At 40.9% G+C, this 23021-nt stretch overlaps 1 protein-coding gene across 2 annotated transcripts in view; it reads left to right on the forward strand.

The window, feature by feature from the left end:
- The window catches only part of SNTB2 (syntrophin beta 2), a 135022-nt gene that overhangs the window by 84173 nt on the left and 27828 nt on the right, over nt 1-23021 (forward strand). For both annotated transcript variants that reach the window (XM_039477691.2, XM_074405468.1), the window contains exon 4: nt 2769-2911. In XM_039477691.2, coding sequence (XP_039333625.1) covers nt 2769-2911 — 143 coding nt within the window. The remainder of the gene's footprint in view (nt 1-2768; nt 2912-23021) is intronic.

Raw genomic sequence — 23021 nt, forward strand, 5'->3', positions numbered from 1 at the left:
GCCGAGGAGGGCAGATCACAATGTCAGGAGTTCGAGACCAGCCTGACCAACATGGTGAAACCCCGACTCTACTAAAAATACAAAAATTAGCCCGATGTGGTAGTTCGTGCTTGTAATCCCAGCTACTCAGGAGGCTGAGGCAGGAGGATTGCTTGAAACCTGAAGGTGGAGGTTGCAGTGAGCTGAGATCGCACCACTGCACTCCAGCCTGGCTGACAGTCAAGCAAGACTCCGTCTCAAAAAAGAAAAAAATAAGTTTATTTTAACCGTTTGGGAAGACAGGGTTTTATATTATGTAACCTACTGAAATGCTATCTAATAATCTTGGGGACAAAGACACAGTAGTGAAGATAAACTAGAAATCCCTTTGGGGTATCTGTGATCCAAAAATGTATGATTCTAAGAGAACCCCTTTAGAGCTGATACCATCCTTCCAGACATTGCAGAGTTAACCATAGACTAATATAGAGTCTTAGAAAACTAGGGTTCACTGATAAGAAATGCGTAATTATTTCTCAATATTTTGCTTGAATTCTCAGAGTTAGGTTTTGTTTTTTGTTCTTTTCAGCACATGGTAGACCACTGGTCCCTTCAAATTCATTTCCCACTTTTGAAATCTAGCTCGTGGCTCTGCCTAGGAGAAAAGAGTCCCAGTGATAGATGTTATAGCACAGAACCAACCCACTCAGGCCACTTTCAGATTGTAGATTTAAGGTTCTCTGTCATGTCCAAATTACCTTCAGAAGTCTTTAAAGAAAACACATGAAAAGGGCTCTGAAGGCAATGCTATAAGAAACAATGATTTGTCAACTTGAATTCTCCTTGAAACTTTCAGTGATGCTGAACTGAAGCATCAGTGTTAAAATACAGTGTTGTGGCTGGGCACGGTGGCTCAAGCCTGTAATCCCAGCACTTTGGGAGGCCGAGGCGGGTGGATCACGAGGTCAAGAGATCGAGACCATCCTGGTCAACATGGTGAAACCCCATCTCTACTAAAAACACAAAAAATTAGCTGGGCATGGTGGCGCGTGCCTGTAATCCCAGCTACTCAGGAGGCTGAGGCAGGAGAACTGCCTGAACCCAGGAGGCGGAGGTTGTGGTGAGCCGAGATCGCGCCATTGCACTCCAGCCTGGGTAACAAGAGTGAAACTCCATCTCAAAAAAAAAAAAAAAAAAAATACAGTGTTGTTAAACAGTCCTTGCTCAAAGGTCTCCTGAGGAAGGAAAAGTTTTCATGATGACAGGACTTTTCCTGAATATTGTCTTGGGCTTTTTGGCCTTGGATCCTTGACAATATGGATAATAGTAGTTGTTTCCCTGCAGTTTAAAACCTTTTCAGAGATAACCGAACATTAATGTGAGTAAATGCAATGGTACCTTCTAAGCTGAAACATAAACTTCTAAAATACAGTGGAGAACTCTTTGAAAATAATTTAAGTGTTTCTTAAGCTGCTAAGTTCTGGGTTAATAAAAGTTTTTTTAAAAAGAAAAAAAGTATTTTCTAAAATACAACATAGTGAATTGTGATCAGCATTTTAAAAAATATGATAGACAGGTTGGGCTCGATTACTCCCGCTTGTAATCCCAGCACTTTGGGAGGCCGAGGCAGGCAGATCACGAGATCAGGAGATAGAGACCATCCTGGCCAACATGGTGGAACCCCATGTCTACTAAAAATACAAAAATTAGGCCGGGCGCGGTGGCGCAAGGCTGTAATCCCAGCACTTTGGGAGGCCGAGGCGGGTGGATCACTAGGTCGAGAGATCGAGACCATCCTGGTCAACATGGTGAAACCCCGTCTCTACTAAAAATACAAAAAATTAGCTGGGCATGGTGGCGCGTGCCTGTAATCCCAGCTACTCAGGAGGCTGAGGCAGGAGAATTGCTTGAACCCAGGAGGTGGAGGTTGCCATGAGCCCAGATCGCGCCATTGCACTCCAGCCTGGGTAACGAGCGAAACTCCGTCTCAAAAACAAAAACAAAAACAAAAACAAAAATTAGCTGGGCATGGTGACACAAGCCTGTAGTCCCAGCTACTCAGGAGGCTGAGACAGGAGAATCACTAGAACCCAGGAGGCGGAGGTTGCAGCAAGTGGAGATCATACCACTGCACTCCAGCCTGGCAAAAGAGCAAGACTCCATCTCAAAAAAAAAAAAAAAAAAGATTTTAACAGATTACATTGCACAAAATAAGAGAGTTGTGTTATTTGGAAAATACTTTATTCAGCTATGTATGTGTATATTGGGTTGCAGTGTAACCTGTATTTCTTATTGTAAGTCTTGATCAAAAACACTGGTATTTAGATTATATAGACTTATTTGGTAGTAGGAGTTTCTGTCCTATGTTTAGAAGATGTTACACATTAGACTTTCTGAAACCTATTATTTAGAACATATTTAATTGGAATTGGCAATATTGGCCAGGCGTGTGGCTGATTCCTGTAATCCCAGCACTTTAGGAAGCTGAGTGAGATCCTGTCTGGAAAAAAAAAAAGAAAAAAAAAAGAATTGGCAATATTTAGTTATTATGGAATGGAGAAAACCTATGTTGTATCACTAGATAATGTCTAAAATACACATACCACTTCACATCTCCCACCGGAGAATCTCTACCATTGTAAACCTAGTGAGATGTTTCCTGTATGTCAAGTCTGTCAGGTTGGGGAAACAAAATGGAGACCTATTGTGTTAGGCCATCACTGAAGCAACTTTTGCAAAGACATATCATTATGCTAAGCCCTGATTTCTGAATTTTCCCATTGTAACAGGCAAAACTAGATGGTGGAAGACAGCAATGGAGACCTGTCCTCATGGCTGTGACTGAGAAGGATTTGCTGCTCTATGACTGTATGCCATGGACAAGAGATGCCTGGGCATCACCATGTCACAGCTACCCACTTGTTGCCACAAGGTAAGTAAGACTAAAGATAAGGAAGTAAAATATTTATCCTACTCTAAGTCTACAAAAGAATTTTAAAGTGAATTCCGTTATCCTAGATGCCTAAAAGAGCATTTAAGTAGCTGATATAGTTGATGCAGACAACAATTTTTTCTTATACAACCTTATTGATCATTTTGCAGGTCCTAGCTCAGAATAAATTGTTTTTGTCATGAGTATTTTTGTGTGTACTTTTCATGTTGTCAAAGGAATTTCCTAACTGTTCTTTTCAAGACTTGCTTAGTCATGAAGATTATAGGGGTTTTTTTTGCTTTATTTTATTGACTGTGACTAGAAAATCACAGAAATTGTGGCAGCCTTTTGACTGAGTGATGAAATCCTTTAAACCAGAATGTGGTACTGTGGATAAACCACACAACTCAGCCAAAATATTCTTCAACTTCTCTTTCTAATGTAAAAATACATTATTTTGATTCTATGAAATAAACATTGATTTGACCTGAAGCCACAGGTTGTTTCTAGCATTCCAGATGTAGAGGGTTGAAAGGAAAAAAGAATAGAGAAATTTAGACTTGGGAGCCAAGATGTCTTAAGGGATAATAACTTGGAAACTAGAAAATATATTCAAATTCAAATTTTTTAGACTTACAAAAGAATCAGGTGTTGATATAACTCAAAAACTACACATTTAAGAAGAGCTTCATGGAAAAGGATTTGGTAGTCAAAAGAGCTAAATGATGAAACTATATCCCAGTGTGGATTTCCTGCTTTGAGGAGACAAAGATTCATTTAGGAAGAGTATTCTTTGCATTACAGGAAACCTTTCACTTTTAAAAGATTGCCTTTAACTAGTCACATATATTATTCTTCCCTTACAGATATTATTCTTTTTATAAAAAATATAATTTTCACATAGCCTTCCAGTAGTATCTCTGTAATTTAGAGCTGGAGCTCCAAGATTACAGAATGAGATAAAGGATTTGCTGAGCCTCAGTATTAGGGAGGTGTGCCCTCATTAATTCCTTTAGGACAGAATAGTCCTACAGAAATACTGAATTTAACTATCAGTTTTTTTTTTAAAAAAGTAAAATTTATACCATTCTTTGTTGTAAATTTCCTATATCTGGTTTTTAAAATCCCCACTAAATTATAACTCCTTTAAGTCCAGAACTGTGACTTAGTCCTCAGCACTTCCCATAATGCTTTGCTCAATAAATCTTAGTTGAATTAAATTCTTTACTTAAGTTACAGTTTCCTCTGTCATGGTTACATTAGGAATTTGACAGTAATCCTACAAAAACATATGACCGTGTCTTAGTAATTATAATTAGAGCAATTAAATTTATATTTTCCAAAGATTTAGAGTTTAGGAATATGACTGTGGAGCTCTCTTACCTTTAAATTTTCAAGAAGCAGCTTACACTTTGGTTCTGATTATAGAATGCAAGGAAGGTAGCTTTATTCTTTTTTTTTTTTTTTTTTTTGAGACAGAGTCTCACGCCATCACCAGGCTGGAGTGCAGTGGTGCGATCTTGGCTCATGGCAACCTCCGCCTCCTGAGTGCAAGTGATTCTCTTGCCTCAGCCTCCCTAGCAGCTGGAACTATAGGCGCACTACCATGCCCAGCTAATTTTTTGTATTTTTAGTAGAGTCAGGGTTTACACCATGTTGGCCAGGATGGTATCAATCTCTTGACCTCATGATCTGCCTGCCTCAGCCTCCAAAAGTGCTAGGATTACAGGCATGAGCCACTGTGCCCACCCTTTATTCTTATTTAAAATGTGTGCAACTGGAAGCAGGAAGCAGAAATTTACTGCATCCCACAGACGAGCTTTTGTTCAATACTACAAATTAAAATGCCATGAGCAAATCATTTCTTGGCTATAGAGTAGATTAGGCGTGAACCACCAAAGCACTTTGATACTAAAGAAGAAGATGGGGGGTATGTGTACTATCAGTGTTGTTAATTTGCAAGTAGGGAAAAGATATAGACAAGATTTAAGAGCTAAAACTATAAAACCTGTAAAATAAAATATAGGAGTAGATCTTTATGAGTTTGGGTTAGGCAGAGCCTTCTCAGATATCATACCAAAAGCACAGTTAACAAGAGAAAAAGGCCAGGTGTGGTGGCTCATGCCTGTAATCCTAGCACTTTTGGAAACTGAGGCGGACAGATCACGAGGTCAAGAGATTGAGACCATCCTGGCCAACATGGTGAAACCCCTTCTCTACTAAAAATACAAAAATTAGCCGGACGTGGTGGCATATGCCTGTGGTCCTAGCTACTCGGGAGGCTGAGGTGGAAGAATCGCTTGAACCCAGGAGGTGGAGGTTGCAGTAAGCAGTGATTGCGCCACTGCACTCCAGCCTGCCAACAGAGCAAGATTCCATCTCAAAACAAGAAAAAAAAAATAGATAAATTGGACTTGGAGAAACTTAAAAGCTTTTGTGCTTCAAATGTAACCATCAAGAAAGTGAAAAGGAGGAAGTGTTTGAAAATCATATATCTAATGGAACTTATATCTAGAATATATAAAGATTTGTTGACCGGGCATGGTGGCTCAAATCTCTAATCCCAGCACTTTGGGAGGCGGAGGTGAGCTGATCACCTGAGGTCAGGAGTTCAAGACCAGCCTGGCCAACATGGTGTAACCCTATCTCTACCAAAAATACAAAAATTAGCCAGTGTGTTGTCATGCATCTGTAATCCCAGCTACTTGAGACGCTGAGGCAGGAAGATTGCTTGGATATGGGAGCCAGAGGTTGCTGTGAGCTGAGATTGTACCACTGTATTCCAGCCTGGGTGACAGAGTGAGACTCCATCTCAAAAAATAATAATAATAATAATTCTTACAAGTCAGTAATGAAAAATGGAGCTGAGCGTGGTGGCTGATGCCTGTAATTTCAGCACTTTGGGAGGCCAAGGCAGGTGGGTCACCTGAGGTCAGGAGTTTTGAGACTAGCCTGGCCAACATGGTGAAACCCTGTTCCTACTAAAAATACAAAAATTAGCTAGGTGTGTTGGCATGACCTGTAATCCCAGCTACTCAGGAGGCTGAGGCAGGAGAATCACTTGAACCCAGGAAGCAGAGGTTGCAGTGCACGGTGAAACAAGACCTCACCGCTGCATTCCAGCCTGGGCAACAGAGCAAGATTCCATCTCAAAAAAAAAAAAAAAAAAAAAGGGGGAAAATGTTATCAATAGATATTTGTCCAAAGAAGATATATGAATGGCCAGTAAGAACGTGAAAAGATGTTCAGCATCCTTAACATAGTATCAGGGAAATGCAAATCAAAACCACAATGAGATACTATTTCCCAACCACTGGATGGTTATCATTAAAAAGACAGATGAAATAAAAAATATCAACAATGATGTGGAGAAAATGGAATCTTTATACATTGCTGGTGAGAATGTAAAATACATACTTGCTGTGTAAGGCAGTCTGGCAGTTTCTCAAAAGCTAAATATAGAGTCACCCTATGACCCACAGTTCCATTCCTAAGTTGTGCCCAAGAGTAATGAAAACTTATGTCCACATCAAAACTTATATATGACTGTTCAAAACAGCATTATTCACAATAGCCAGAAAGTGGAAACAACCCAAGTGTTCATCAACTGATGAATGGATAAACAAAATGTGAAATAGCCACACAGTGGAATACTATTCTGCGGTTAAAAACAATAATGGGCCGGGCTTAGTGGCTTGTGCTTGTAATCCCAGCACTTTGAGAGGCTGAGGCAGGGAGATCATGAGCTCAGAAGTTCAAGACCATCCTGGCCAACATGGTGAAACCTCATCTCTATTAAAAATACACAAAAATTAGCTGGGTGTGGTGGCGCATGCCTGTAGTCCCAGCTACTCAGGAGGCTGAGGCAGGAGAATCTCTTGAACCTAGGAGGCAGAGGTTGCAGTGAGATGAGATCACTGCAGCCTGGTGACAGAGCAAGACTCTGTCTCCAAAAACACACAAAAAATAATGTTCTGATACATGCTAAAATGTAGATGAATCTTTAAAACATTGTGCTAAGTGAAAGAAGCCAGACACAAACAACTACATACTGTATTATTCCATTTATATGAAAAGTTGAGGATAGGCAAATCCAGGATAGACAGAAAGTAGATTAGTGGTTGCCAGGGGGAGGGGGCAGTAGGGAATGACTGCTAATGGGTATAGAATTTCTCTTTGGGATGATGACAATCTGCTAAAATTGAATGTGGTGATGGTTGAAAATTCTGAATATACCGAAGACCATTGTACTTCAAGGGGTAAATTGTATGGTGTGTGAATTATGTTTTAACAATTCAGTTATTTCAATAAAATAATTAAACCCAACAAGATTTAAAAGAGAGACTAAGACTGATTTATAATAAACTGAATTTTATTCTAAGTAAGTAGTAACATGCTACTGAACCTTTCTGTGCCACAGATTTTAGGGTGCATTTTTAAGTGTACCCTATGAGATAGGGTGAGTGTGAGTATTAAATGAGTTAGTACTAATAAACTTCCTAGAATGGTGCCTGACACATTGTAACTGCTCAAGTGTTAGCTGCTTTAATTATAATATTTATTATTAAATGAAAATTATGTCCAAGAAAAATCATTTGTAAAAGTATAATAATTAGTTTAATTTGGTCATTGTTAAAAGAAGAGCACTTAGCTGGGTGCCATGGCACGTGCCAATAATCCCAGCTTCTTGGGAGGTTGGAAGGGTCACTTAGGTCCAGAAGTTAAAGGCCAGCCTGGGCAGCATAGTGAGACCTCTGGTCTCAAAAAAAATTGAAAGAAAAGAAAAAGGAGCAATTCTTGATCTGCCACCAATTTTTACAGATAATCAAAGTTTCATATTAAATGTGAAGAATTCAAACATGCTCATTCATGCAAATTGAACTCACTATTAATTAAATGGGTGGGTCTTACAGAGCTTCCTAGGCTGACTGCCTTCCTTCCTCCTTTCTTTTTTCTTCCCCTTCCCTTTCCTTCTTTTTCCCTTTCCTTTTCTTTCTTTTTTCCCTCCTCTCTCCCTCCTTCCTTCTCTTTTTTTCTTTCTGACAAACTCTCACTCTGTTGTCCAGTCTAGAGTGTGCAGAGGCAGGATCATAGCTCACTGTAACTTTAAACCCCTGGGCTCAAACTATCCTCCCACCTCAGCCCCTTCAGTAGCTAGGACCATAGGAATGAGCCACTAAGCCAGGCTAATTTTTTTCTTTTTAGAGATGGGGTCTTGCTGTGTTGCCCAGTTTGGTCTCAAACTCCTGGGCTCAAACAATTCTCATGCCTCAGCCTCCCAAAGTTCTGAGATTACAGGTGTGAGCCACCATCCCACTTCATGTTGTTTCTTAATAAGTTTAATTAATGTAACAACAGGGATTCTTTACTCCTTGTTTAGGAAGTACTGGTGGATTAAGAAAAAATGACAGATGAAAGGTTTAGTTTTTCCGTGTGACCATGTTGACCAGGTAGAATTGGTTGAAGTCACTGCCCAATAGAATTAAGTGAGGCTTAATCATCCTCTACCAAACAGAGCGCGGGTAAAGGGTAGCCCTGAGAGAGACCAGAGGATGAAACTAGACCAGGAAGTATTCCGTAGAGGGAGGCAAGGCCAGAAGGTGTTTTTAATGTAGGGGAGAGAGAGTGTTTGAGATTTAAATGAGTAATGAGAAAGGGCTGAATGTTTAATTTTCCTAATTCTATTTTTATTTTTTAATTTTTATTTATTTACTTTTTTTTTTTTGAGACGGAGTTTCGCTCTCGTTACCCAGGCTAGAGTGAAATGGTGCGATCTCAGCTCACCGCAACCTCTGCCTGCTGGGTTCAGGCAATTCTCTTGCCTCAGCCTCCTGAGTAGCTGGGATTACAGGCACGTGCCACCATGCCCAGCTAATTTTTTGGGTTTTTTTTGTTTTGTTTCGTTTTGTTTTTTGAGACAGAGTTTTGCTCTTGTTACCCAGCTGGAGTGCAATGGTGCGATCTCGGCTCACCACAACCTCCGCCTCCTGGGTTCAGGCAATTCTCCTGCCTCAGCCTCCTGAGTAGCTGGGATTACAGGCACACGCCACCATGCCCAGCTAATTTTTTGTATTTTTAGTAGAGACGGGGTTTCACCATGTTGACCAGGATGGTCTCGATCTCTTGACCTCGTGATCCACCCGCCTCGGCCTCCCAAAGTGCTGGGATTACAGGCTTGAGCCACCGCGCCTGACCTATTTTTTTGTATTTTTTAGTAGAGATGGGGTTTCACCATGTTGACCAGGATGGTTTTGTTCTCTTGACCTTGTAATCCACCCGCCTTGGCCTCCCAAAGTGCTGGGATTACAGGCTTGAGCCACCATGCCCGGCCCCTAATTCTATTTTTAATACTTTGGACCATGCTCTTATGAGTGGATGAGACAGAATTAAAAAAGATTGCATAAACATATAGGCAAGGAAAAGAAATAAAGGACCTTGATTATCTAAAAAAAAACAACAACAACAAAACCCTGACAAATTAAAAGTTGATTGTAGGTCAAAATCAAATAACATTCTTAGAGTAATGTGAATTAACTATTAGCTACTATTTATATTGGATTGGACATTTACAGATTCTTCAAAACCAAAGTATGTTTTTTTTTTTTTGAGACGGAGTCTCGCTTTGTCTCCCAGGCTGGAATGCAGTGACGCAATCTCAGCTCACTGTAACCTCCGCCTCCCGAGTTGAAGCGATTCTCCTGCCTCAGCCTCCTGAGCAGCTAGGACTAGAGGTGCGTGCCACTATACCCAGTTAATTTTTGTATTTTTAGTAGAGACAGGGTTTCACCTTATTGGCCAGGCTGATCTTGAACTCCTGACCTCGTGATCCACCCGCCTCAGCCTCCCAAAGTGCTGAGATTACAGGCATGAGCCACCATGCCCCGCCCAAAGCACGGGTTTTAATAGTTCAGGCCAATGAGGAATTAAGTAAAGCATGAAAGTGATAAATGAAGAGGATTTTTGTTTTACACGTTTCTTGAGATTAAAGCCAGGCACACGACACAGGTAGAAAGGCACAGGTTTTTTAGGTGCTCTGGATTTTTCAGAATATGGATTTTCTTGTCTTTTCCTATAAGCTTTCTTTGAAAGAGAAAAAGATTTCAGAAAGAAAAAAACAGCATGCTGACTTTAGAATGTGGAATATTGAGTAGTGTTGTGCTTATGGGGCTTGTGGGGCCAAAAAAAAAAAGCTGCCAAACGCCTTTGCATGAGCTCATCTGGTCTCTCCACAAAAGGGGGGGCCTTTTAGCAGTGTTCCCAACCAACCGCTGCTCAGCAAGAGTCCAGCATCTGGTTTGCATTAGATTCTCTTTGCCAATTATTTCATAATCAAATCTGTAGAAAAAAAAATCTTAGACTTTATATTTTTTAATGTCTGTTTTGAGATTCGCAATCAAATTGAATATGATAGAATATCTGTTGCTTTCCCCAATGCTTTGTCTTACTTGGATCATATGTGGAGTAATTTTGAAATGTATTTAACTTTTTCCAAGGTACCTAATGTTTAATTTGCATGTTGGTTTAATGGGAATCAGCTCAGTAAAGCAGTTCTCAAAGTATACTTCATGGACCTCTTGGAATCCCCTTTTCAGGGGCCCTGTGAGTCCAAAGCTGTTTTCATAGTAATAATAAAATGTCATTTGCTTTTTTTTCCATATTATTGATATTTGCACTGAGGGTGGGTAAAATTGCTGGCACCTTTGCATGAATCAAGGCAGTTGGCACCAAACTGTATTGGGAATAATTGTATCTGTCCCCACATGGATTTGCAGAGGGGAAAAAAATGCCAGTTTAACTTACGTCTCTGCTGAAATAGTAAAAATTATTAATTTTATTTAATCTTGACCCTTGAGTTTTCATCTTTTTGACATTCTGTGTGATGAAATGGGAAGTGTTCATGGGGCACTTCTGCTACATACTGAAGAATGACTGTTGTCTCAAGGAAAAGCACACATGTGAATTCTCAGCTGGATTCCATGCTTTTTCATGAATACATCATTTTTTAATTGAAAGAATGACTGATTGACAAACACGTTTAGTCAGATTTGGGTATTTGTCAGGTATTTTCTCCAAAATCACCAAAATTAGTCTGTCACTTAAGGAAAACACTGATACTATTTGTTGCCAATGATAAAATTGTAGTTTTCAAGCAAAAATTAGAATGCTGGAAAACTCATATCTGCTGCTGTGAACTTGACAGCTTCCCAGTACTTGCTTTTCTGGTGAGATTAGTGTTAATATCAAATGCGATTTTTTTCATCTTTTGTAGAGAATCATTTTTAACGCTTGGAAAATCTGTGTAACTCAGGGATCAAATACGTTTCCACATGAATGATATATGGTGTTCCAAAATCATGCATGCATAAAAGAGATCCATTGAAATTGCAAGGGAAACCAGTTGATTTTTAATGCAACATGATATGGAAACTATCAACAAGATTTCAGATTCCACATTGCAGTTAATCTTTATGAAACCACTTGAGTTTTCGTTTGTGGATGGAAGGCTATCTACATGATCTGAATGGGCTATTCAAATAATCTTCCCTTTTCCAACTACATATCTATGTGAGGCTATGACTGCATACTACAATAAAATGCTGAAGCAGCTGTCAAAAATTCAGCTATTTTTAAGCTAGACATTAAAGAGGTTTTATTTGTCTTTGATATACATTCCTCACCAAATTTTTTTAAATCCTTATAAATGAGATAGCATTTTTTTCTGTTATACTGACCTACATTTTTTAAGACAGAATTTCACTCTTGTTGCCCAGGCTGGAGTGCAGTGGTATGATCTCAGCTCACTGCAACCTTTGCCTCCTGGGTTCAAGCGATTCTCCTGCTTCAGCCTCCCGAGTAGCTGGGATACAGGCATGTGCCACCATGCCTGGCTAATTTTGTATTTGCGGTAGAGATGAGGTTTCCCCACATTGATCAGGCTGGTCTCGAACTCCTGACCTCAGGTGATCCACCCACCTGGGCCTCCCAAAGTGGTAGGATTATAGGTGTGAGCCACCGCGCCTGGCCAATACTTCTTTAAAATAGGGAAAATATAAGAAGTGAGGCCAGGAGTGGTGACTCATGCCTGTAATCTCTGCACTTTGGGAGGCTCATCGAGGCACATGGATCACTTCAGCCCAGGGGTTCAAGATCAGCCTTGGCAACATAATGAGACCTTGTCTCTACACAAAAACAAAAGTGAGCCAAACTCAGTGGGATGTGTCTGTTGTGCCAACTACTTGGGAGGCTGAGGTGGGAGGATTGCTTAAGCCCAGGAGTTCATGATAAGCCTGGGCAACATGAGACCACATCTCTACACAAAATATAAAAATGAGCTGAGTGTGGTGGTGCACACCTGTAGTGCCAGCTACTCAGGAGGCTGAGATGGGAGGATTGCTTGAGCCGGGTAGATGGAAGTTGCTGCGAGCCAACACCATGCCACTGTACTCAGCCTGGAGGACAGAGCGAAACCCTGTCTCAAAATGAGAAAAAAAAAAAAAAAAAAGAAAATATAAAAAGTGAATAAACTATGAAGCAAAATATTGAATACTTTAATGACCCTAAGGAAAATTACTTTTCTTATGGTTTTCCCGTATGTATACTTCACAGTTTTTCTAGGGTCTTTTTTTTTTCCTTTTTTTTTTTTTTTCTTTTTGAGACGGAATTTCGCTCTTGTTACCCATGCTGGAGTATAATGGCAAGATCTCAGCTCACCACAACCGCCGCCTCCCGAGTTCAAGCAGTTCTTCTGCCTCAGCCTCCTGAGTAGCTGGGACTACTGGCATGCGTCACCATGCCCAGCTAATTTTTGTATTTTTAGTAGAGACAGGGTTTCACCATGTTGACCAGGATGGTCTCAATCTCTTGACCTTGTGATCCACCTCGGCCTCCCAAAGTGCTGGGCTTATAGGCGTGAGCCACCGTGCCCGGCCTGGGTTTTTGTTTTGTTTTTTTCAGATGGAGTCTCGCTCTGTTGCCCAGGCTGGAGGGCAGTGGTGCGATCTCGACTTATTGCAACCTCCACCTCCCGGGTTTAAGCGATTCTTCTGCCTCAGCCTCCCAAGTAGCTGGGATTACAGGCGCGAGCACCCCTGGCTCATTTTTGTATTTTTAGTAGAGATGGAGTTTCGCTATGTTGGCCAGGCTGGTCTCAAACTCCTGTCCTTAGGTGACCCACTGTCTCAGCCTCCTAAAGTGCTGGTATTACAGGGGTGAGCCACCATGCCTGGCCCAGTTTTTTTGGTGATTTTATTGGGGGTATAACTAACTTACACAGTTTATTTAAATACAAGATTTAATGGTTTTTAGTATGTTCTTAGAATTGTACAACTATCATCATGGTCAATATTGACACTTTAATCACAGCCCCCAAAAATTCTCTTTTGCCCCTTTCCCTAACCCCTGGCAAACATTAATCTATTGTCTCTCTAGATTTGCTTATTCTGGACATTTTTTTAAAAATCGACGTTATTTACTTACATTCTGGACATTTTTTGTAAATGGAATCATGCACTATGTAACCATTTATGTATGGCTTCTTCTTTTTTTTTTTTTTTTGAGACGGAGTTTCGCTCTTGTTACCCAGGCTGGAGTGCAATGGCGCGATCTCGGCTCACCACAACCTCCGCCTCCTGGGTTCAGGCAATTCTCCCGCCTCAGCCTCCTGAGTAGCTGGGATTACAGGCACATGCCACCATGCCCAGCTAAGTTTTTGTATTTTTAGTAGAGATGGGGTTTCACCATGTTGACCAGGATGTTCTCAATCTCTTGACCTCGTGATCCACCCGCCTCGGCCTCCCAAAGTGCTGGGATTACAGGCTTGAGCCACTGCGCCTGGCCTATGTCTGGCTTCTTTCACTTAGCATGATATGAAGGTTCATCCATATTGTAGCATGTATCACAACTTTATTTTTTTTATGGCTGAATGATATTCCATTGTATATGTATGTACCACATTCATCAGTTGATGGACTTGTGGGTTATTTCTGCCTTTTTTGTTTGTTTGTTTGTTTTTGTTTGAGACTGGTTCTCCCTCTGTCACCCAGACTAGTGTGTGGTGGTGTGATCACACTCATTGCAACCTTCAACTTCTGGACTCAAGTGATCCTCCCACCCTAACCTCCCAAGTAGCTAGGACTACAGGGGCCCATCACCATGCCTGGCTAATTTTTTGTTTCTTGTAGAGACGGGGTCTCATTATGTTGCCCAGGCTGGTCTCAAACTCCTGAGCACAAGTGATGCTACCACCTCAGCCTTTCAAAGTGCTGGAATTACAGGCATGAGCCACCATGCCCGGTAGCATATACAGTTTTTTTGTATGAACATGTATTTTTATTTCTTTTGGGTGTATACCTAGGCATACAATTGCTGGGTCGTATGCAACTCTGTGTTTAACACTTTTCCATTCATATTCTCTTTCTTTTTTTTTTTTTTTCGCTTCCCCTCCACCCCATTTTCTCCAGATTCTTACCCACACTTGCTAATATCTAAGTGGGTTTTTTTTTTGTTTGGTTGGTTGGTTAGTTTTTTTTTGAGACAGAGTCTTACTCTGTCCCTTGGGTTGGAGAGCAGTGACACAATCTCGGCTTACTGCAACCTTGCAATCTCTGCCTCCTGGGTTCAAGTGATCCTCCTGCCTCAGCCTTCCAAGTAGCTGGGACTACAGCACCCACAACCACACCTTGCTAATTTTCTATTTTTAGTAGAGACAGAGTTTCACTATGTTGGCCAGGCTGGGCTGGAACTCCTGACCTCAAATGATCTAGCCACCTGGGCCTCCCAAAGTGGTGGAATTACAGGCATAAGTGACCATGCTCAGCCTGTTTTGTATTATGGCCATCCCAGTGGGTTTGAAATGATAACACTTGTGGTTTTGAGTTCTATTTCCCCAGTGAGTATGATTTTGAGCATCTTTTCCTGTGCTTGTTGACCATTTGCTTTTTGGAAAAATAGCTATTTATTTGCCTTATAACTGAGTTGTCTTTTTAATGTCTAGTTGTAAAATCTCTTTTTTTAAAATATTAGTCATAAGTAAAAGTTCTTTATATATTCTGTAGACAAGTACCTTATTAAATATATGATTTGTAAATATTTTCTCTCATTCTGTGGTTTGTGTTTTTACTTTCTTGATGGTGTCATCTGAAAACTCCTGTTTTCTTCCTCAAGTTTTATAGTTTTAGCTGTTACATTTTGGACTTTTATCTGTTTGGAGTTAATTTTTGTATATGGTGTGAAGTAAGGGTCAAACTTTCTTTTGCATGCAAATAGTTCAGTTGTCACAGCCCCCATTTGTTGAAAGGACTATTTTAGCCAGTGGGGTGGTATGCCCCTGTAATCTTAGCTACCTAGGAGGCTGAGGCAGTAGGATCACTTGATCCCAGGAGTTTGAAGACAGCCTGGGAAACAGTGAGACCTTGTCTCAAATACATACATACATACATACATACATAACATACATACATAAATGCATTCATTCTTTCTTTCTTTCCCCATTGAACTCTCTTGGCACTCTTGTCAAAAATTAATTAATCTTAAATGTAAGGGTTTATTTCTGAACTCTCAATTCTATAGCTTGGTAGAAAGTTTTTAAATAAAAAATATGAATTCTTGGCTGGGCGTGGTGGCTCAAGCCTGTAATCCCAGCACTTTGGGAGGCCGAGGCGGGTGGATCACAAGGTCGAGAGATCGAGACCATCCCGGTCAACATGGTGAAACCCCATCTCTACTAAAAATACAAAAACTTAGCTGGGCATGGTGGCGCGTGCCTATAATCCCAGCTACTCAGGAGGCTGAGGCAGGAGAATTGCCTGAACCCAGGAGGCGGAGGTTGCGGTGAGCCGAGATCGTGCCATTGCACTTGAGCCTGGGTAACAAGAGTGAAACTCTGTCTCAAAAAAAAAAAAAAAAAAGTTAAAAAATATGAATTCTCTGCTTTGTTCTTTTTCAAGATTCTTTTGGTGATTATGAGTCATTTGTGTTTCCACAGGAATTTTAGGATCAGCTTGCCAGTTTCTTGGGAAAGAAAGACAGCTGAAATTGTGATAGGGATTGTGTTGAATCTGTGGATCAATTCAAGGAGAATTGCCATCTTAATAACATTAAGTGTTCCAATTCATGATGTAAGATGTCTTTTTTCAGAGACGGTCTTAATAGGTTCCCCAGGCTGGAGTGCAATGGTGTGGCTCACTGCAGCCTCCGCCTCTTGAGCTCATATGATCCTCCTGACTCAGTCTCCCAAGTAGCTGGGACTACAGGCATGTACCACCATGTTTGGCTAATTTTTCTGTTTTTTTTTTTTTTTTTTTTTTTTTGAGACAGAGTTTCGCTCTTGTTACCCAGGCTGGAGTGCGATGGCGCGATCTCGGCTCACCGCAACCTCCGCCTCCTGGGTTCAGGCAATTCTCCTGCCTCAGCCTCCTGAGTAGCTGGGATTACAGGCACGTGCCACCATGCCCAGCTAATTTTTTGTATTTTTAGTAGAGACGGGGTTTCACTATGTTGACCGGGATGGTCTCGATCTCTCGACCTCGTGATCCACCCGCCTCGGCCTCCCAAAGTGCTGGGATTACAGGCTTGAGCCACCGCGCCTGGCTTTTTTTTTTTTTTTTTTTAGAGACGAGGTTTTGCCATGTGATCCAGGGTGGTCAGTCTCAAACTCCTGGATTCAAGGAATCTGCCAGCTTTGGCTTCCCAAAGTGCTGGGATTACAGGTGTGAGGCACTGCACCTAGCCCACAGGATGTCTTTTTACTTTTTTAGGTCTTTAATTTCTTCCAGCAATGTACTGTAGTTTTCAGAATACAAGTTTTATACTTCTTTTGTAAAATTTGTTCCTATTTTTTTATTTGGCGTTATTGTAAATAAAATTGTCTTCTTAATTTCCTTTTTGGATTATTCATTGCTAATGTATTCAATCAAAGCATTGATTTTTATATCTTACATCTTATAACCTTGCTGAACTCATATATTAATTCTAATAGGTTTTTAGTGGATTCCTTAAGGATTTCAAGATCAGTATTTGCTGGCTGGGCACACTGGCTCATGCCTGTTATCCCAGCACTTTCAGAGGCCGAGGCAGATGGATCACTTGAGGTCAGGAGTTCGAGACTAGCCTCCTCAACATGGTAAAACCCCGTCTCTACTAAAAGTACAAAAAAATTAGCTGAGCGTGGTGGTGGGCACCTGTAATCCCAGCTATTTGGGAGGCTGAGGCAGGAGAATCACTTGAATCTGGGAGGCACAGGTTTCAGTGAACTGAGATTGCTCTACTGCACACCAGCCTGAGTGACAGAGCAAGACTGCCTCAAGGGAAAAAAAAAATACATTTTCTGCAAACAGAGATAGCTTTACTTCCTTTGCATTCTGCATGGCTTTTATTTCATTTTCTTGCCTAATTGCCATTGCTAGCATCTCTAGTACAATGCTGAATAGAAGTGACATAAGTGGACATGCTTGTCTTGTTCATGATCTTAAGGGGAAAGCATTCTGTCTTTTACTATTAAATATGATGTAGCTGTCTGTTTTTCATAGATGCCTTTTATAAGGTTGAGGAAATTCCCTTCTATTCCACATTTGTTGATATTTTTATCATGAAGGGTTTGGGGTTGTTAAATGCTTTTTCTATGTCTATGACAATGATTTTATGGCTTTTATCTTTTATTCTATTTATATAGCATATTACCTTAATAGATTTTTTTAAGAAGACTCTTGCTGTGTCAACCAGGCTGGAGTGTAGTGGTGCCTGGCTAATTTTTGTATTTTTAATAGAGATGGGGTTTTACCAGTTGGCCAGGCTCCTCTCAGACTCCTGACCCCAAGTGATCTGCCTGCCTAAATAATTTTTTTAAATGTTATTGTGGGGTTGGGCACAATGACTCAATACTTGTAGTCTCAGCACTTTGGGAGGTCAAGGCGGGTGAACCATAAAGTCAGGAGATCAAGACCATCCTGGTTGACATGGTGAAACCCTGTTTCTACGTAGAAATACAAAAAATTAGCCAGGGATGGTAGCATGCACCTGTAGTCCCAGCTACTTGAGAGACTGAAGCAGGGGAATTTCTTGAATCCAGGAGGTGGAGGTTGCAGTGAGCTGAGATCATGCCACTGCACTCCAGCCTGGTGACAGAGCAAGACTCTGTCTCAGAAAAAAAAAATGTTATTGTGAATTTGTGGATTTAATATCCATTGTAGTTTATCCTTATTGATGCTCAAACTGTCCCTTCTTTGGCCAGTAAGAACCTCTTCAGGTGGACTCTTGAGTCCTTTAGAAGGGGTTTTTATATAAAAGTATGTGACAGTTACGATGCTATCTGGTATGACAGAATATTTGTCTTTATTTCTTTTTTTTTTTTTCCCTAAGACGGAATCTTGTTCTGTCACCCAGGCTGGAGTGCAGTGGCGTGATATTGACTCACTGCAACCTATGCCTCTCAGGTTCTAGCAATTCTCCTGCCTCAGCCTCCCGAGTAGATGGGATTACAGACACCTGCCACTGCGCCCGGGTAATTTTTGTATTTTTAATAGAAATGGCGTTTCACCATGTTGGCCAGGCTGATCTCGAACTCCTGACCTTTTGATCCACCAGCCTCGGCCTCCCAAAGTGCGGGGATTACAGGTGCGAGCCACCTCACCCAGCCAGTATTCCAGTCTTATATATTTTCTTCTCTAAGTCATTTTCTAAGAAGCTTCACCATCTTTTTACAGGAGGGGGTGATTTCAATCTGGGCACTAAGGACACTTGTTGCTATTGGGGTTGGTCATTGTTTATTGGTGGACAGAGGTGGGAATTGGGGTGTGTGTGTGTGTGTGTAGGTGTGTGTTTAAACAATTACTTCCAATTTAAATTTAAAAACACATTTTTTTAACTGAACCTCTTCCATTTTACATATGATTTTCCTTTTCTCACAACCCATTCCATATCTCAGGGGCAGCAGAGATTATCAAATTTAAATATTACATAATTACTCATTTGCTTTCCCCACATTACATACACTATTGTATAAGAATAGTACTACTGTTATTACTATAACACTGTCACCAATAATATAATTACTGAAAACAGTTGAAAAAATGTTTCTGTGACTCTTTTTTTTTTTCTCCAATCTGTGCTTATCCATTATTTACAACTCTTTTTTTTGTGCTTTTTTCCCCCTGGCATTATTTGGTTCTCTGCCAGTTTTCCTCTTACCTCCCTGGCTACACTCTCATTCCCCTTGGTTGATTCTTTTTTGTCTTCCTGGCCTCTACACATTAGAGTGCCCAGGGCTCAGACTTTCTGTCCACTACCCTGTCCCTTGGTGATTTGCATGTAGTACCAGAGCTTCAGATACCTCCTGGACCTGGCAACTCACAAATTTATATCTCCAGCCCTGCATACTGCTCTTAAATCACAGATTTATTTAACATTATATGCATATTTATGACCATTAGGAATCATATTAAGCTGCCAGTAGAAGTAACTGGAAATAATAAAACAAAATAGAAGTTTGTTTCTTATGTAGCATAAGTCTGGTGTATTTAGCAAAGTAGCATCAACCCTTCAAGGTTGCCTCATGACTCAAGATGGCTACTGGAAGCTGCAGCCATCATATCCAAAATGGCAGACAGGAGGAAACTGGGGAGAAGGACAAAAATGATACATAGCTGCTGCCTTGTTCCCCTTCTGTGGGGCTTTTCTGGAAATCCTACCCAATAACATCAGTGTACAACTCCACGACATCTCTGCAAGGAATGTGGGAAATAGTCTTTTATCTGTGCATACTGTTATTCAGGATAAAAGCAGTCTTCTGTTTCTAAGGAAGAATGCAAGACTGGATATTGAATAGGCAACTAGACATGTCAGAGACTGATAATAGCTATCTTAAACTCAATAGCTGTAAAAGCAAATCTTGTGCTTCCACTACAAACCTGTTCATCCTGCACTCTTCTTTCAGCAAAGGACGTTTTGCTAGTTGCACACATTTGTGTGCAGGTTTTTTGTGTAGATGTAAGTTTTCGGCTCATTTGGGTAAATACCAAGGAACACAATTGCTAGATCATATGGTAAGAATGTGTTTAGTTTTGTAAGAAACCACCAAACTGTCTTCCAAAATGGCCATACCATTTTACTTTGCCACCAGAAATGGTGGTGTCTGCCTTTGGTGTTGTCTGCATTTTAAATATTAACCATGATAATAGGTATATAGTGGTATCTCATTGTTTTTGTTTAAAATTCCCTCCAGGCATGGTGGCTAACACCTGTAATCTCAGCACTTTGGATCACCTGAGGTCACAAATTCGAGACCATCCTGGCCAACATGGTGAAACCCTGTCTCTACTAAAACTACAAAAAGTAGCCAGCATGGTGGCACGTACCTGTAATCCCAGCTACTTGGGAGACTGAGGCAGGAGAATTGCTTGAACCCAGGAGGTGGAGGTTGCAGTGAGCCAAGATTGTGCCACTGCACTCCAGCCTGGGAACAGAGCAAGACCGTGTCCCAAAATAAATAAATAAATGAAATGAAATTCCCTAATGACATATGATGTTGACCATCTTTTTGTATGCTTATTTGTAGTCTGTACATCTTCTCGGTGAGGTGTCTATTCAGATCATTTGCCTATTTTTTGTTTCAGTTTTACTAATTCCAAAGATTGTGTGTGTGTGTGTGTGTGTGTGTGTGTGTGTGAAAAAACTCATAACATGAATGACAGAGCAGATAAATTTTTATTTAAAAAAAGCTTACAAAATTTACCATCTAATTATTTTTAAGTGTGCAGTAGATTAGTGTTTACAATATGCACATTGTTGTGTATCAAATCTCTAGGACTTTATCTTGCAAAACAGAAACTTTGTATCTATCGAACAACAACTGTCCCTCCATTTGCATCTCTCCTTCAACCCCTGGTAACCACATTCTACCTTCTGTTGTTATGAGTATGATTACCTTGGGTATCTCATGTAAGTAGACTCATGTAGTATTTGTCTTTTTGTGACTGGCTAGGTGTGGTAGATTATGACAGGATTTCCTTTTTTCGGCTGAATAATATGATCCATTGTATGTTTGTATCAAATTGTCTTCTCAGTGAAGTGTCTGCCATGTGGGACATTTAGGTTGCCTCCATCTCTTTGCTATTGTGGATAACGCTGCAGTGAACATAAGTGTGCAAGTATCTTCAAGATCTTTTAGATATATACCAAGAAGTGGGTCCTTTGCGCATTTTTTAGCTGGGTTATCGTTTAGTTTTAAGGGTTTTTTGTACATTTTGGATACCAGTCTTCTATCAGATACGTGTTTTGCAAACTTTTTTTGTCTGCAGCTTATCTTTTCATTCTCTTAATGGTATTTTTTGCAGATCAGAAGTTTTTAATTTTAATGAAGTCCAACTTACCAACTTGATTGTGCTTTTGGTATTATATCCTTTTAGATCATGTAGAGTTGTTCCTATGTTGTAGAAATTTTAGAATCGTGTTTTTACACTTAGGTGAAGGATCCATTCTGAGTTAAATTTTGTGACAAGAATTATAGATGGTCTGCTTTTTTTTTTTTTTTCCAGACGGAGTTTCGCTCTTGTTACCCAGGCTGGAGTGCAATGGCGCGATCTCGGCTCACCGCAGCCTCCGCCTCCTGGGTTCAGGCAATTCTCCTGCCTCAGCCTCCTGAGTAGCTGGGATTACAGGCATGCGCCACCACGCCCAGCTAATTTTTTGTATTTTTAGTAGAGACGGGGTTTCACCATGTTGACCAGGATGGTCTCGATCTCTTGGCCTTGTGAGCCACCGCGCCCAACCTTTTTTTTTTTTTTTTTTTTTTTAATAAAAAAGAGGGTTTCACCATGATGGCCAGGATGGTCTTGATCTCCTGACTTTGTGATCTGCCTGTCTTGGCCTCCCAAAGTGCTGGCATTATAGATGTGGGCCACTGCGCCCAGCCTTTTATTTATTTATTTATTTATTTATTTATTTATTTATTTATTTATTTTTGGTCTGCTTTTTTTAAATGGCATATGGATGTCTACTTATTTCTAGCAGCATTTGTTGAAAAGACCATTCTTTCTCCATTGAATCACTTTTGTTTCTTTTTTTTTCATCATCGATATATTCTTGCAAGAGTTTCTTTTTTTTTTTTTTTTTTTTTGAGACGGAGTTTCGCTCTTGTTGCCCAGGCTGGAGTGCAATGGCACGATCTCGGCTCACCGTAACCTCCGCCTCCTGGGTTCAGGCAATTCTCCTGCCTCAGCCTCCTGAGTAGCTGGGATTACAGGCACACGGCACCATGCCCAGCTAATTTTTAGTATTTTTAGTAGAGATGGGGTTTCACCATGTTGACCAGGATAGTCTCGATCTCTCGACCTTGTGATCCACCCGCCTCGGCCTCCCAAAGTGCTGGGATTACAGGCTTGAGCCACCGCGCCCGGCAAGAATTTCTTTTTTTATTTTATTTTTTATTTTTTTGAAAGAGGGAGTCTCACTCTGTCACCCAGACTGGAGTGCAGTGGCAAGATCTCGGCTCACTGAAACCTCTGCCTCCTGGGTTCCAGCAATTCTCCTGCCTCAGCCTCCCAAGTCGCTGGGATTACAGGTGCCTACTACCACCCCTAGCTAATTTTTGTATTTTAGTAGAGACAGGGTTTCACCCTGTAGGCCAGGCTTGATCTTGAACTCCTGACTTCAGGTGATCTGTCCGCCTTGGCCTCCCAAAGTGCTGGGATTATAGGCATGAGCCACCACACCCGGCCTGAATCACCTTTGTTTCTTTGTCAAAGATCAGTTGACTGTATTTGTGTGGGTTTATTTCTGGGCTGTCTATTCTGTTCCATTGATCAGTTTATTTGTTCTGTTGCCAATTCCACACTGTTTTGATTTCTGTAGTTTTCTTTTTTCTTTTTTTTTTTTTTGAGACGGAGTTTCGCTCTTGTTGCCCAGGCTGGAGTGCAATGGTGCGATCTCGGCTCACCACAACTTCCACCTCCTGGGTTCAAGAAATTCTCCTGCCTCAGCCTCCCAAGTAGCTGGGACTACAGGCGTGCGCCATCATGCCCAGCTAATTTTTGTATTTTTAGTAGAGACAGGGTTTTACCTTGTTGACCAGGCTGGTCTCGATCTCTTGACCTTGTGATCCGCCCACCTCAGCCTCCCA

Source organism: Saimiri boliviensis, chromosome 1 (genome assembly GCF_048565385.1).
Source record: "Saimiri boliviensis isolate mSaiBol1 chromosome 1, mSaiBol1.pri, whole genome shotgun sequence".
NCBI classification, from domain to species: Eukaryota; Metazoa; Chordata; class Mammalia; order Primates; family Cebidae; genus Saimiri; species Saimiri boliviensis.